Source organism: Salmo salar, chromosome ssa26, assembly GCF_905237065.1.
Source record: "Salmo salar chromosome ssa26, Ssal_v3.1, whole genome shotgun sequence".
Taxonomy (NCBI): domain Eukaryota; kingdom Metazoa; phylum Chordata; class Actinopteri; order Salmoniformes; family Salmonidae; genus Salmo; species Salmo salar.
The window spans coordinates 37,087,264-37,102,569 of record NC_059467.1 but is presented as its reverse complement, the minus strand read 5'-3'; the positions used below and the strand labels follow the sequence as shown (position 1 = coordinate 37,102,569).

General features: G+C 42.0%; 1 protein-coding gene across 8 annotated transcripts in view; it reads left to right on the top strand.

Annotated features, from left to right (window-relative positions):
• LOC106587844 (aryl hydrocarbon receptor nuclear translocator 2) overlaps positions 1-15,306 on the top strand; it is a 112,169-nt gene that overhangs the window by 42,676 nt on the left and 54,187 nt on the right. For all 8 annotated transcript variants that reach the window (XM_045708576.1, XM_045708572.1, XM_045708571.1 and 5 more), the window contains 3 exons: positions 6,637-6,739; positions 10,362-10,427; positions 12,461-12,546. In XM_045708576.1, coding sequence (XP_045564532.1) covers positions 6,637-6,739; positions 10,362-10,427; positions 12,461-12,546 — 255 coding nt within the window. The remainder of the gene's footprint in view (positions 1-6,636; positions 6,740-10,361; positions 10,428-12,460; positions 12,547-15,306) is intronic.

Sequence of the window (15,306 nt, the reverse complement as noted above, 5' to 3'; positions counted from 1 at the left end):
TTAAAGCTGCAATATGTAACTTTTTGGGCGACCTGACCAAATTCACATAGAAATCTGAGTTATAGATCTCATTTAAAGCAAGTCTAAGAAGCAGTAGACCTGTTCTATGTGCACTATTTCTATGCTTGCCGTTCTTATGTTTTGTTTTTGCGTCTTTAACCAGCTTTAAACAGCTGAAAATACAATATTTTTTGTTATAGAAAATATATTTCAGAGGTTTAGATTGTACAATGATTCTCTACACTATACTTGCTCGTTTTGTCACAAACTGAAATTAGGCAAACTATTTGAATTTTAGCATCCAGGAAATGGCGGAGCGATTTCTGCATAGTGTACCTTACTGCATAAATCCTATCGGCTGCTATCTATGTTCCAAAAGGTCTAAGCCATAGGGCTAATCGATGCCGTAACTATGGTCCCTGGAACTATGAACTATGTTGTTATTTTGGTCATTTGACTACAGGTAGCTGTGGTTGCTAAGTGAGAGAGGATGCTTGGTTGCCAGCCAGGCACATTCATCTGTGCCTGGTTATCATTCCATCATTGTTGTGTATCCCCTGGCCATTCAGAGATGGAACAATGACAGAGTTTTCACACCTGGGTTGTGTTGAATTGCAAACCGTAGTAAAACGTTTTGCAAAGGAAAAACAAATCTGTATTCAGTGTTTCCCCTAAGATTTGTTTTAACAGCAGTGGCAAAGTGTTGGTGTTTTTGCTGTTTTAAAGCTAATTTCTTACAATTCTACACATTTTGCCATGGCTTATGTCTTGTTCTTATGACTCAAACATTATAACAAAATCAGTAGAGGCACCGTGCCATGACATTGAGAATTTTAGATTCTTTCTGACTATCTAGTTTTTATTTTGATGATTGTTAGTTCTCAAAGATAATATTATTTAAATATATATAGGTCCATTATCTTTCCTACTTACTTTATATCTGGTAATAGTTGTTTTAAGTTTACACTGAAAACTTTTTACCATCCCGATTTTATTTAATCTTTTTGTATTTTTTATTTTGTTTGTCATTTTCTCTCGATTGACCCTGGTTTTCAAAATCTGACTCTTTCACTGAAAGTCGACCAGTAGAAGCAGCAGTGACATGGCAGCTGTTGAGGACTTCAGTGGCCTGTCACTGCTTTATCTTATCTCCTTTGAGTGTCACACTCCATAGACACACATGGTTTGATAGCACATACCGCACATTCCTTTTGTGTGTGTGGCGCACCTAGACCTTAAACAACCCCTAGCACTACACATAGAAACACATGGTTTTTGGACTGGATGGTAGTTGGCGTACACACACACACATATCAACACACACACACACACATCACACACAGTCTACAAATGTCTGCATGATCCCTTCATTTCCTCTCGGTTTCCCTGAAATCATCACTAAGTGGAGACCATCCCTGACCAATGGGGATCACACACACACACACACACACACACACACACACACACACACACACACACACACACACACACACTATATAAACGGGAGCTCAACACAAATCAACACACTAACACAGCTGATGGTGTCCAGACATGTGCAGCAGTGTTTTTCTTCTCCCTCTACCCTGCAGTGTTTCACATGGAATTAGTTCCAGGATAAACTTTACCTGTTGTGCTCAACTGACAGATGGAGAGAAGCAGAGGATAGCTTCACACACACACACACACACACACACACACACACACACACACACACACACACAGCAGCTAGCCCCCCAGCTTTCCTGCTAACAAGAGAACATGTTAGTCATCTCCTCCAGACAAGCCTGGGAATTCACTGATTAAACTATCTCCTCGTTAAGTCATTTACCGAAACCCAAGCCCTGTGTGTGTGATAACTTCTCTCCTGTCGCCTGTTCTCTGCTGTCCTGGAAGCCCAGCCAAGCCTAACCTCCGTCAGTTAGAACATGAGGTCACACAAACACAGCAGATGAAACTCACTCTCACACAAACAAACTTGTTTGCACTTGTTGGTGTCTTAGTGTGTGGGGGTGTGTTGATCTCTCAGGGGAAATAACATGATGTAGCCAATGTGTTCCTGGTCTGGTTTTTTGTTTGGGAAACATACCTCTACTCTCCTGTCTCCATCCTCTTCATGGTAATAATACAGGTAAATAACCTCATCTCCTGTCTCCATCCTCTTCATGGTAATAATACTGGTAAATAACCTAGTCTCCATCCTCTCCATGGTAATAATACAGGTAAATAACCTCATCTCCTGTCTCCATCCTCTTCATGGTAATAATACTGATAAATAACATAATCTCCTGTCTCCATCCTCTTCATGGTAATAATACTGGTAAATAACCTCATCTCCTGTCTCCATCCTCTTCATGGTAATAATACAGGTAAATAACCTCATCTCCTGTCTCTATCCTCTTCATGGTAAACCATGGTAATAATACTGGTAAATAACCTCATCTCCTGTCTCCATCCTCTTCATGGTAATAATACTGGTAAATAACCTCATCTCCTGTCTCCATCCTCTTCATGGTAATAATACTGGTAAATAACCTCATCTCCTGTCTCCATCCTCTTCATGGTAATAATACTGGTAAATAACCTAATCTCCTGTCTCCATCCTCTCCATGGTAAACCATGGTAATAATACAGGTAAATAACCTCATCTCCTGTCTCCATCCTCTCCATGGTAATAATACTGGTAAATAACCTCATCTCCTGTCTCCATGGTAATAATACTGGTAAATAACCTAATCTCCTGTCTCCATCCTCTTCATGGTAATAATACTGGTAAATAACCTCATCTCCTGTCTCCATCCTCTTCATGGTAATAATACTGGTAAATAACCTAATCTCCTGTCTCCATCCTCTCCATGGTTAACCATGGTAATAATACTGGTAAATAACCTCATCTCCTGACTCCATCCTCTCCATGTTAATAATACTGGTAAATAACCTCATCTCCTGTCTCCATCCTCTTCATGGTAATAATACAGGTAAATAACCTAATCTCCTGTCTCCATCCTCTTCATGGTAATAATACTGGTAAATAACATAATCTCCTGTCTCCATCCTCTTCATGGTAATAATACTGGTAAATAACCTCATCTCCTGTCTCCATCCTCTTCATGGTAATAATACTGATAAATAACATAATCTCCTGTCTCCATCCTCTTCATGGTAATAATACTGGTAAATAACCTAGTCTCCATCCTCTCCATGGTAATAATACTGGTAAATAACCTCATCTCCTGTCTCCATCCTCTTCATGGTTATAATACTGGTAAATAACATAATCTCCTTTCTCTCTTGTCTCCATCCTCTTCATGGTAAACCATGGTAATAATGAACCTTTTAGGGACAGACGTTCCGCTAGCGGATATCCAATGGTAGAGCGTGGCGCGAAATACAAATACCTAAAAAATGCTATAACTTCAATTTCTCAAACATATGACTATTTTACACCATTTTAAAGACAAGACTCTCGTTAATCGAACCACATTGTCCGATTTCAAAAAGGCTTTACAGCGAAAGCAAAACATTAGATTATGTCAGGAGAGTACCCTGCCATAAATAATCACACAGCCATTTTCAAAGCAAGCATATATGTCACAAAAACCAAAACCACAGCTAAATGCAGCACTAACCTTTGATGATCTTCATCAGATGACACTCCTAGGACATTATGTTATACAATACATGCATGTTTTGTTCAATCAAGTTCACATTTATATCAAAAACAAGCTTTTTACATTAGCATGTGATGTTCAGAACTAGCATACCCACCGCAAACTTACGGTGAATTTACTAAATTACTCATGATAAACGTTCACAAAATACATAACAATTATTTTAAGAACTATAGATACAGAACTCCTTTATGCAATCGCGGTGTCAGATTTTAAAATAGCTTTTCGGCGAAAGCACATTTTGCAATATTCTGAGTACATAGCCCGGCCATCATGGCTAGCTATTTTGACACCCACCAAGTTTGGCCCTCACCAAACTCAGATTTACTATTAGAAAAATTGCATTACCTTTGCTGTTCTTCGTCAGAATGCACTCCCAGGACTTCTACTTCAACAACAAATGTTGTTTTGGTTCCAAATAATCCATAGTTATATTCAAATAGCTCCGTTTTGTTCGTGCGCGCGAGCGTATTTCGTGACATAAAAATCAAAATATTTCATTACCGTACTTCGAAGCATGTCAAACGCTTTTTAAAATCAATTTTAATGCTATTTTTCTCGTAAAATAGCGATAATATTCCAACCGGGCGACGTTGTATTCATTCAAAGGCTGAAAGAAAAAAATGGAGAATTCTTGTGAACGCGCCTCTCAGTCTCACTGTTCCCAGGCTGACCACTAACAAATTCTTCTGCTGTTCTTCGCCCAGAGACAGCAGACACCCCATTACACTTTCTGGCGCCTTCTGAGAGCCAATGGAAGCCATAGAAAATGTCGCGTTACAGCACAGATGCTGTATTTTCGATAGAGATGCTACAGAAGGACAACAAATTGTCAGACAGGGCACTTCCTGTATGGAGTCTTCTCAGGTTTTGGCCTGCCATATGAGTTCTGTTATACTCACAGACACCATTCAAACAGTTTTAGAAACTTTAGAGTGTTTTCTATCCAAATATATTATATGCTATTATATGCATATTCTAGTTTTTGGGCAGGAGTAGTAACCAGATTAAATCGGGTATGTTTTTTATCCGGCCGTGAAAATACTGCCCCCTATCCCAAACAGGTTAAGTAATAAGGCCCGAGGAGTGGCATATGGCCAATATATCATGGTTAAGGGCTGTTCTTATGCACGATGCAACGCAGAGTGCCTGGAGTGCCTGGACACAGCCCTTAGCCGTGGTATATTGGTCGCATATAAACTGGTTACCAACATAATTCGAGCAGTAAATATACATGTTTTATCATACCCGTTGTATACGGCTGTCAGCCAATCACAATTCAGGACTCAAACCACCCAGTTTATAATGGTAAATAACCTGTGCATGCGGGTTTTAGAGAAGTGTTTCAGAGCAGTGTTTTTTTTTATTTGTTTTTTTTACTCGAACCAATGGAGCTTGAAAACCTGTCAACAATCCATGAGAAAGACCCTAGGAGATACATGTGGTAAAGCTTATCAACACGTTCAAAACCCAGAGCCCCAGGGAGATAATGTCTTTATCTAAACATAGTGGTCAGTCCATAGAGGTAGAAAGAGGTCTCATCTCGTACTTTAAAATGGTGGAAACCTTCAATGGCAATGTCCGTGCTAAGACGGGTTGTATTCGTCCAGAGCTCTCTTTCAGCCTTCAGGGGTCAGTCTCAGGAAGAGGGGGAGCTGAGATCCTTGTATCCTCTCCAATACAAGACTATAGCCAAAACTACAATCCAGCCTTTAGCTGGGGTCAAACACTGGCCGCCTCCCTCCCTTGAGGATCCACTGCAATAATAGAACAGTATAGATGACCACATCAATGCTTTGGGAGGCAGCAGAGTTAACATTGTCTAATGCTGCATTCATTACACTAATGTTACTGGCAGGTTGTCCATATGTCCAGTTTCAACATTAAACCCCCCACCTGTCATCAACATTCCTTGTCAAATGCCCCCCCGGCCTTGAATTGGCCTGTTGTGTAGTCTATAGCTGGAATGTGAATTGTGGAGAGTACGATGTGTTGTGTGTGTGTGCTCGCTCATACTCGTTTTTGTGTGTGTGTGTGTGTGTGTGTGTGTGTGTGTGTGTGTGTGTGTGTGTGTGTGTGTGGCTTGAATCCGCTCCTTGTCCTGCTGAATAACCTCTGGCTGGCGCTAGCTAACTCGATAGCTGTTAGCATGATCTAAGCCCCCAGTCATCTAACAAACAAATTAGTTGCAACGCAGCTCAGACTGACTGTGTGTGTGGAGGAGGAATTCCTCTGGAATAAAAACACTGGGGTCAGCTGGAATGGATCGCTGCAGGACACACACACACACACACACACACACAAAGCTTATTTGTCTGGAATTACTGTAGACATGTTTTTCCTACAGACTAGTCAGTAATGATGCAGCTAATAGTCTAAATGGGGTGAAGAGGAAGACAGACAGAGGGAGAGAAAAGGAAGAGACATTCTCTCCATTTATTACATTAGGCTAAATATCAGGAATTATATTGTTTTTCCTCTCCAAACACTTAATGAGAAACGAGGGAGCGATACACTGACGAGTCAATCACCACCTTCCGGAGACACCTGAAACCCCACCTCTTTAAGGAATACCTGGGATAGGATTAAGTAATCCTTCTAACCCCCCCCCCCCCCAAAAAAAGATATAGATGTACTATTGTAAAGTGGTTGTTCCACTGGATATCATAAGGTGAATGCACCAATTTGTAAGTCGCTCTAGATAAGAGCGTCTGCTAAATGACGTAAATATAAAATGAACAAAAATGTTCTGTCCCAGACGGAAACGGTGGTGCAGCTCTACTCCCGAACCTCAGGATGCCGCAAGGCTGTGTGTGTGTGTGTGTGTGTGTGTGTGTGTGTGTGTGTGTGTGTGTGTGTGTGTGTGTGTGTGTGTGTGTGTGTGTGTGTGTGTGTGTGTGTGTGTGTGTGTGTGTGTGTGTGTGTGTGTGTGTGTGTGTCTCATCTCATGTTCTTTTCTCTGTCTCAGGGCGTATCCTGGACCTGAAGACAGGAACAGTGAAGAAAGAGGGGCAACAGTCTTCTATGAGGATGTGCATGGGCTCCAGACGATCCTTCATCTGCAGAATGAGGTGTGTGTCTCTGTCTGTGTGTGTCTCTGTCTGTGTGTGTGCTAGTGTGCACGTACAATATATCAACTGGATCCATCTCTCCATCTGCGGGGGATTTAAAGTGATGAACACCTGTGTTGTAAACTCACTCCCAATAGGACTCGTCCATCCTTTAAAACTTAGTCTTCTCTGATATGTAGATACCTTCGTCTCCCTACATCAGCAATCATCCAGTCTTTGGTTCACACCTGCCTGGGAGATGCGTTCTGCATCCCAAATGGCATCCTATTCCCTATATAGTGCACTACTTCTGACCAGGACCCATAGAGTGCACTATATAGGGAATAGGGTGTCATTTGGGACGTAGACTGTGATGAGTGTGTAGCCATAATCTATTTCACCCCCCCGCGGCCATCGAACCATATGCTTTCCCCCCGCGGCCATCGAACCATATGCTTTCCCCCCGCGGCCATCGAGCCATATGCTTTCCCCCCGCGGCCATCGAACCATATGCTTTCCCCCCGCGGCCATCGAGCCATATGCTTTCCCCCCGCGCCATCGAGCCATATGCTTTCCCCCGCCGGCCATCGAGCCATATGCTTTCCCCCGCGCCATCGAGCCATATGCTTTCCCCCCGCGGCCATCGAGCCATATGCTTTCCCCCCGCGGCCATCGAGCCATATGCTTTCCCCCCGCGGCCATCGAGCCATATGCTTTCTATCCCCAAGATGAAGTGAAGACACCATTGGTTAAAGTGATGGATGCTTCCATAGCTCACACGTCATTTATGTATGACCTATCCTGCTGCAGATATTTCAATAATCAGGAATCCATAAGGTTGGGAATCCAGTTTAGAATCCCCCCTGGGTGGGTGTGTTTGTGTCATGCACCACCGCCCCCTCCCACTCGCTTCAACCCTGAGCGCTACTTTTGTTTATTTCATTCTCAGGATGTTTACAAACCGGTTCCTCTAATGCCCACAGAATGACCGAATGTTTTTGAACTTGACCGTTTGACTGGAGCGGGTTTTAAAAAACCCAGACCACCGACACGTGTTTCCCGTTGTTTCCGATGCGGCCTGGCGTGCGTAAAGCTTCGTTAGCACAGAGATGTTTGTTGTCTGCTTCACTCACATTACACAGATGCTAATCACGCTTTGTTAGGACGACTGGAATGTGTGTGTGTCTTTTGTTCCTTTTGCTATTTAGGCCGCTTGGCAAATTGAAAACAGCATGCAGGGATGACTGTCTGCACTCTGCGGTGACCACAGCTGAGAATACACAACACACACACAGATCCCCGAACAGCATGCCATGCAACCAAGTGGAAAGGAATTGTTCATTCTTCAACGTCATTTCAGGGAAGCTAATATTAGCTAACTCCAGAAGGGCAGAAGATGATGTCCTCTTGAACCTTTTGTTGATCAGTGGAAAAACCCAGGTTGTCCCTCCTCTCTGCTCTCAATGATACCTGACTCACCGGCTGAAAGAAACTCACATGTCAAATGGCTTCCATCTTGGTTTCCATAATGTGAGACTGTGTAGACTTGGTTACAGCAGTTAAAGCTGACATCACTGTCCATAAATCTCTTTTTCTGCTTCTTTTAAACTTCCTTTATCCAGGTCCTCAGGTCTCTGTGAGATACAGTCTGTTCTGTAAGAGAGACCTGGTCCAACAGTACATGTTGTTTTCCCTCTCCATTTCTATGCAGTCATCTAATCAGTACACTTGTCATTTAGCAGACATGAAAACACACACACACACACACACACACACACACACACACACACACACACAAAAAAAGCAGGTTCAGATTTCAAATGTATTGTTCTCATTGAGGAGAATCCTATCCACAGCAACATGGCAACACACCAAACAAGATTTTTCCAATAACACTCACCATGCCTGTGTTCTAAATGGCACCCTATTCCCTATATAGTTCATAGGGCTCTGGTCTAAAGTAGTACGCTATATAGGGAATAGGGTGCAATTTGTCCTGCATCCGTCGTCTCACACAGCGAACATAACAGTACATTATATAATGTCAGGCACTGGTTATTTGTTCTCTGTGTGTGTGTGTGTGTGTGTGTGTGTGCGTGTGTGTGCGTGTGCGTGTGTGTGTTCTGGTTTATGGTCCATACACCTCATCAGTGCTGTGGGTTGACATGTCCCCAGTTCAGCAGCTCATGTGTTCTAGCTCTCTGGTCTAAACATCTCTCTGATTAACATTAGTCTCTGTCTCCTCCCACTCCGTTCCTTTCTCTGTGTTTGTGTCTGTCTGTTTCTGCTTGACTGTGTGTGTGTGGGGGGGGGCCCAGAGGTACCATTGTATGTATGACGTATAGCAGGGTTCCCCAACTTGCGGGTGATTTTATTTGCCCCCAAGTATCCGTAGCAACAAAGAATTGACATGATTGTAAAAACAGTCAGCTCCAAGTGATGTACATTTTGGAAATCTGTTCCAAAGTATTCCCACGCATACCAGAGAGAGATGTGATCATATACAAATGTGAGGTTTGAAATTATTGTTTTGGTCAAATATTCTTCTTGTCAAATATGCAGTCTACAAATTATGTAATTATGTTCCGACCCCCTGAGCATCCGCTCAAGAAAAGATCGTCCCGTGTCTGAATCTAGTTGATCTCTGATGTATAGTGTCCTGTGTGTTTCTCAAAGATCGTCCCGTGTCTGAATCTAGTTGATCTCTGATGTATAGTGTCCTGTGTGTTTCTCAAAGATCGTCCCGTGTCTGAATCTAGTTGATCTCTGATGTATAGTGTCCTGTGTGTTTCTCAAAGATCGTCCCGTGTCTGAATCTAGTTGATCTCTGATGTATAGTGTCCTGTGTGTTTCTCAAAGATCGTCCCGTGTCTGAATCTAGTTGATCTCTGATGTATAGTGTCCTGTGTGTTTCTCAAAGATCGTCCCGTGTCTGAATCTAGTTGATCTCTGATGTATAGTGTCCTGTGTGTTTCTCAAAGATCGTCCCGTGTCTGAATCTAGTTAATGATCTCTGATGTATAGTGTCCTGTGTGTTTCTCAAAGATCGTCCCCTGTCTGAATCTAGTTAATGATCTCTGATGTATAGTGTCCTGTGTGTTTCTCAAAGATCGTCCCGTGTCTGAATCTAGTTGATCTCTGATGTATAGTACCCTGTGTGTTTCTCAAAGATCGTCCCGTGTCTGAATCTAGTTGATCTCTGATGTATAGTGTCCTGTGTGTTTCTCAAAGATCGTCCCGTGTCTGAATCTAGTTAATGATCTCTGATGTATAGTGTCCCGTGTCTGAATCTAGTTGATCTCTGATGTATAGTGTCCTGTGTGTTTCTCAAAGATCGTCCCGTGTCTGAATCTAGTTGATCTCTGATGTATAGTGTCCTGTGTGTTTCTCAAAGATCGTCCCGTGTCTGAATCTAGTTAATGATCTCTGATGTATAGTGTCCTGTGTGTTTCTCAAAGATCGTCCCGTGTCTGAATCTAGTTGTTGATCTCTGATGTATAGTACCCTGTGTGTTTCTCAAAGATCGTCCCGTGTCTGAATCTAGTTAATGATCTCTGATGTATAGTGTCCTGTGTGTTTCTCAAAGATCGTCCCGTGTCTGAATCTAGTTGATCTCTGATGTACCCTGTGTGTTCCTCGTCAGATGTGGCAGCACCCCACTGGACCACATCTCTCTCAACCGACTGTCCAACATGAGGAAGAGATACAGGTGAGACAAACAGACGTCAGCTCTCACTTTACTATTCATACCTTTCTTTTTTTACTAGATGTTCTTCTCCCCTGTCTCAATATGGCCTTAGAAATAAATAAACGTACCAATGATTTAGCTCTTCAGAGATTAGATCATTGGAATGTTTTTATTTAGAAGGCCATATTGCGACAGCTCCCATTTGACTTGTGTAACTACATTGTCCAGCAGACAAATGAAAACTATGGCCTGCGCTCACATGACTGTGTTTTGTTGATTGGGCCTAAGGTCCGTACAGGGCTAGGGAAAAAGCTTTCCAGTTCTCTGCACCTTTCGCTTGGAACAAGCTTCAGGTCCTGAAATTACAGGAGCTTGTCCCTTTTTAAATGAGTTTAAAGCTAGGTTGAACACTCTGATGGAAAATGAAGTTGCACCACACTTTCCAAAACTATCTTGCTGTAGTGTTTTATGTTGTAAATGTGTCTGCAACTTTGTGTGCTGCTATTTTGGCCAGGTCTTGAAAAAATCTGAGACTAACCTCGTCAAATTAACATCAAACATTTTTATAAAGCCCTTTTTATTTGAGCCGTTGTCACAAAGTGCTTTACAGATACCCAGCCTGAAACCCCACAGAGCAAGCAGTGTAGATGTAGAAAACTGTGGCTAGGAGAAACTCCCTAGAAAGGCAGGAACCTAGGAAGAAACCTAGAGAGGAACCAGGCTAGCAGATAAATCTTCTCCCTGTTCTTCTCCTCCTCTCTCTACCTCTTCTATCCTCCCCCCATCTCCCTTCATCAGGCTAAGATAACTTGTTTGTGTGTACGTTCATGTTTACATGTGCAACTTTACGTGTGTTGGGTTTTTTCTGCCATTGAAATCCTTGGGTGGCCGCATAACAATTGTTTCGGTCCAAACATTGTATATAGAAAAAGTGTACAAAACATTAGGAACACCTTCCTAATATTGAGTTGCACCCCCTTTTGCCCTCAGAACAGCCTCAATTCGTCGGGGCATGGTGTCAAGTGTTCCACAGGGAAGCTGGCCCAGGTTTACTCCAATGCTTCCCACAGTTGTCAAGTTGGCTGGATGTTCTTTGGGTGGTGGACCATTCTTGATACACGGGAAACTGTTGAGTGTGAAAAACCCAGCAGCATTGCAGTTCTTGACACACTCAAACCGGTGCGCCTGGCACCTACTACAATACGCCATTCCAAGTTTTTTTTGTTTAGTTTATTCATTCGACCATTTTAAAAACAAGCACACATTAAACTTAAAAGCCATACATGCACATGAATAAAATCATGGAGGATAACACACAATAAAGTCTGGGACTTATTTCCATTGTGGTCCTCTTGAGACAAGATGGCTGGACAATATCCAACACAGTATGGCAGTGAAATAATAAGGCAAGGCACTTAAATGTTTTGTCTTGCCCATTCACCCTCTGAATGGCACATGTCTCAAGGTTTAAAAATAATTATTTAATCTGTCTTCTCCCCTTCATCTACAATGATTGAAGTGGATTTAACAAGTGACATCAATAAGGGATCATAGCTTTCACCTGGATTCACCTGGTCAGTCTGTCATGGAAGGAGCTGGTGTTCCTAATGTTTTGTACACTCAGTGTATATTTTTTAATAATATAATCTTTGACAACTAACAATCACCAAAATAAAAGCTAGACAGTCAGGGAGAATTGACATTTCCACAATGAATTTAGCAGTGTTGATGTTGTTATTATGTTTGAGCAAAAGAACACAGCATTAGCCATTACAAAATGCATAGAAATTAGCTTTAAAACTGCAACATTTCTCTCTCAGCGTCATGGGAAAATGTATAGAATTGCAGGAAATTGGCTTTAAAAAATAGCATTTTTCACGCACACCTGCCACGCCCACCACCTAAGCCCATTATTGATCCATTAAAAACCCTGGTGTGTATTGTTAAATGTGTGTATTGTTAAATGTGTGTGTTGTTAAATGTGTGTGTTGTTAAATGTGTGTGTTGTTAAATGTGTGTGTTGTTAAATGTGTGTGTAATCTGATTGTTTCTAGGAACGGTCTGGGACCCTCGAAGGAGGGAGAGGATCAGTACTCTGTGGTGCACTGTACCGGCTACATCAAAGCATGGCCCCCAGCAGGTATCTACTGACCATACACAACCTTTTATCTCCCTAACTAGGTCAACTAATAGATTTGTTGATGCTAGCAGTGTGTGGGTTTTCCATTCAAAACATTGACAACAGTGGTGGTAGCAGAACACACACGCACACATGCACAAACGCATACACACGCATACACACACATACACATGCACACACGTGGCATCCAGGATGGATGGGGGTCAGAGATCACACATGACCTCGGATGCACTCGTTGACACACACTCCAACTCTTTCAAGTGTTTACAGAGTCACGCAACCCCCCGGCCTGGAATTCTGTCTGCAATTCCCATGAGTGTTTTGGGATTCAGAACCAGGTGTCTAAATGGGGGGGTGGGGAGCAACTTTCAGCATCACAGTATGAAATGTATTTCAACTGCTTTGAGGCTATACTGAATGATTCCCAGAATCCCCGATCACACGGACACGCCACATGTGTGTGGAAATCGTTGACACATGTTTAACTTCCTGGGACATAAATAGACCAGTGGAATGTTCTGGACTGTCAGTCTATCGCTCGCCCACTATCAGTCTTAAGGTACTAAATCAGACGCATCACCCGCGTGCACACACGCGAAAACAGCACAAGAACTGGTAGAATGTAGCTTATGTCTCATGTCAGCTCTTCTGGGTCCATGTTCAGAAAGCATCTCAGATTAGGAGTGCTGATCTAGGATCAGGTCCTCCCCTGACCATGTAAAAGGAAATCCTAGATGAGCTCTCCTTCTCTGAGTGTCTTTCTGAACAAAGGCCCTGGGGAGACTAAAGTGGACAGAGGTCAGGTAGTAGGATGGATGGTATGGCTGGGATGGAACATCAAAATGATAGTTGTGTATATTATTGAATCTAGAGTATATTATTGAATCTAGACGGATGTGTCCCAATTGGCACCTTATTCACATATGGCTCTGGTCAAAAGTAGTGCACTATACAGGGAATATAGTGCCATTTGGGCCGCAGGCTACTTCTTGCATTGACGTGGCTGGCTAGTTGGTTGACTATGCATGTAAAAGTCCTCAACACAGATTCTCTTGTTTGTTATTTATTTATTTTTAACTTTTTTTTTTATTTGTCATTTGAAAAATTATACAGACAATAAGACAAACGGATAGAAAAACACACTGATCCCCTACTGGAGGGGAGAGGAAAGGGCAGGGGAGGGGAGGGGAGGAGGGGGGAGGGAGACCTGTGAACAGTCTTCATTATGACTAATAGGTGTTTTTGTGTTGTCAAGGAAACAAGAAAGGAATTCATTACTGTGGGAAACTGATATCAACATTTAAATCAATGAAGACTTAAACTCTCTCTTGCTCATTCTCTTTCCCTCCTCTCCCTCCTTCCCTTTGTGATGTATATGAATATGGATACTGGCAGTAAGAGATTTTGGATATTTGTTCCGGATGATTTGTGTGGGTGTGTGTTTGTGTGTTTTATCTGCTTGCGCCTCAGCTGTTCTGGAGAAAGCAGCTTGTACAGCACACTGGTACGGTACTAGACTACACAGTGTCATGCTGAAAATTAGAGGTCGACCGATTAATCGGAATGGCCAATTAATTAGGGCCGATTTCAAGTTTTCATAACAATTGGTAATCGGCGATTAAACGCCGATTACATTGCACTCCATGAGGAGACTGCGTGGCAGGCTGACCACCTGTTACAGCAAGGAGCCAAGGTAAATTGCTAGCTAGAATTAAACTTATCTTATAAAAAACAATCAATCTTAATATAATCACTAGTTAACTACACATGGTTGATGATATTACTAGTTTATCTAGCTTGTCCTGCGTTGCAAATAATCAATGCGGTGCTTGTTAATTTATCATTGAATCACAGCCTACTTCGCCAAACGGGTGATGATTTAACAAGCGCATTCGCGAAAAAAGCACTATCGTTGCACTAATGTACCTAACCATAAACATCAATGCCTTTCTCTAAAATCAATACACAACTACATTTTTAAACATGCATATTTAGTTAATATTGCCTTGCTAACATGAATTTCTTTTAAATTTATTTAAACATGCATATTTAGTTAATATTGCCTTGCTAACATGATTTTCTTTTACATTTATTTGTGTCACTTCTCTTGCGTTCTGTGCAAGCAGAGTCACGGTATATGCAGCACCTGGAAGACCAATGGTGAAGACCATTTTTTCCTAACAAAGACCTTAATTAATTTGCCAGAATTGTACATAATTATGACATAACATTGAAGGTTGTGCAATGTAACAGCAATATTTAGACTTAGGGTTGCCGCCCGTTAGATAAAATACGGAACGGTTCCGTATTTCACTGAATGAATAAACGTTTGGTTTTCGAAATCATAGTTTCCGGATTTGACCATATTAATGACCTAAGGCTCGTATTTCTGTGTATTTATTATATTCTAATTCTGACTGAGTGGTGGTAGGCAGCAGCAGGCTAGTAAGCATTCATTCAAACAGCACTTTCCTGCATTTGCCAGCAGCTCTTAGCTGTGCTTCAAGCATTGCGCTGTTTGTGACTTCAAGCTTATCAACTCCCGAGATTAGGCTGGCAATACAAAAGTACCTCTTAGAACATCCAATAGTCAAAGGTATATGAAATACAAATGGTATAGAGAGAAATAGTCCTATAATAACTACAACCTAAAACTTCTTAACTGGGAATATTGAAGACTCATGTTAAAAGGAACCACCAGCTTTCATATGTTCTGAGCAAGTAACTTAAACGTTAGCTTTCTTACATGGCACATATTGC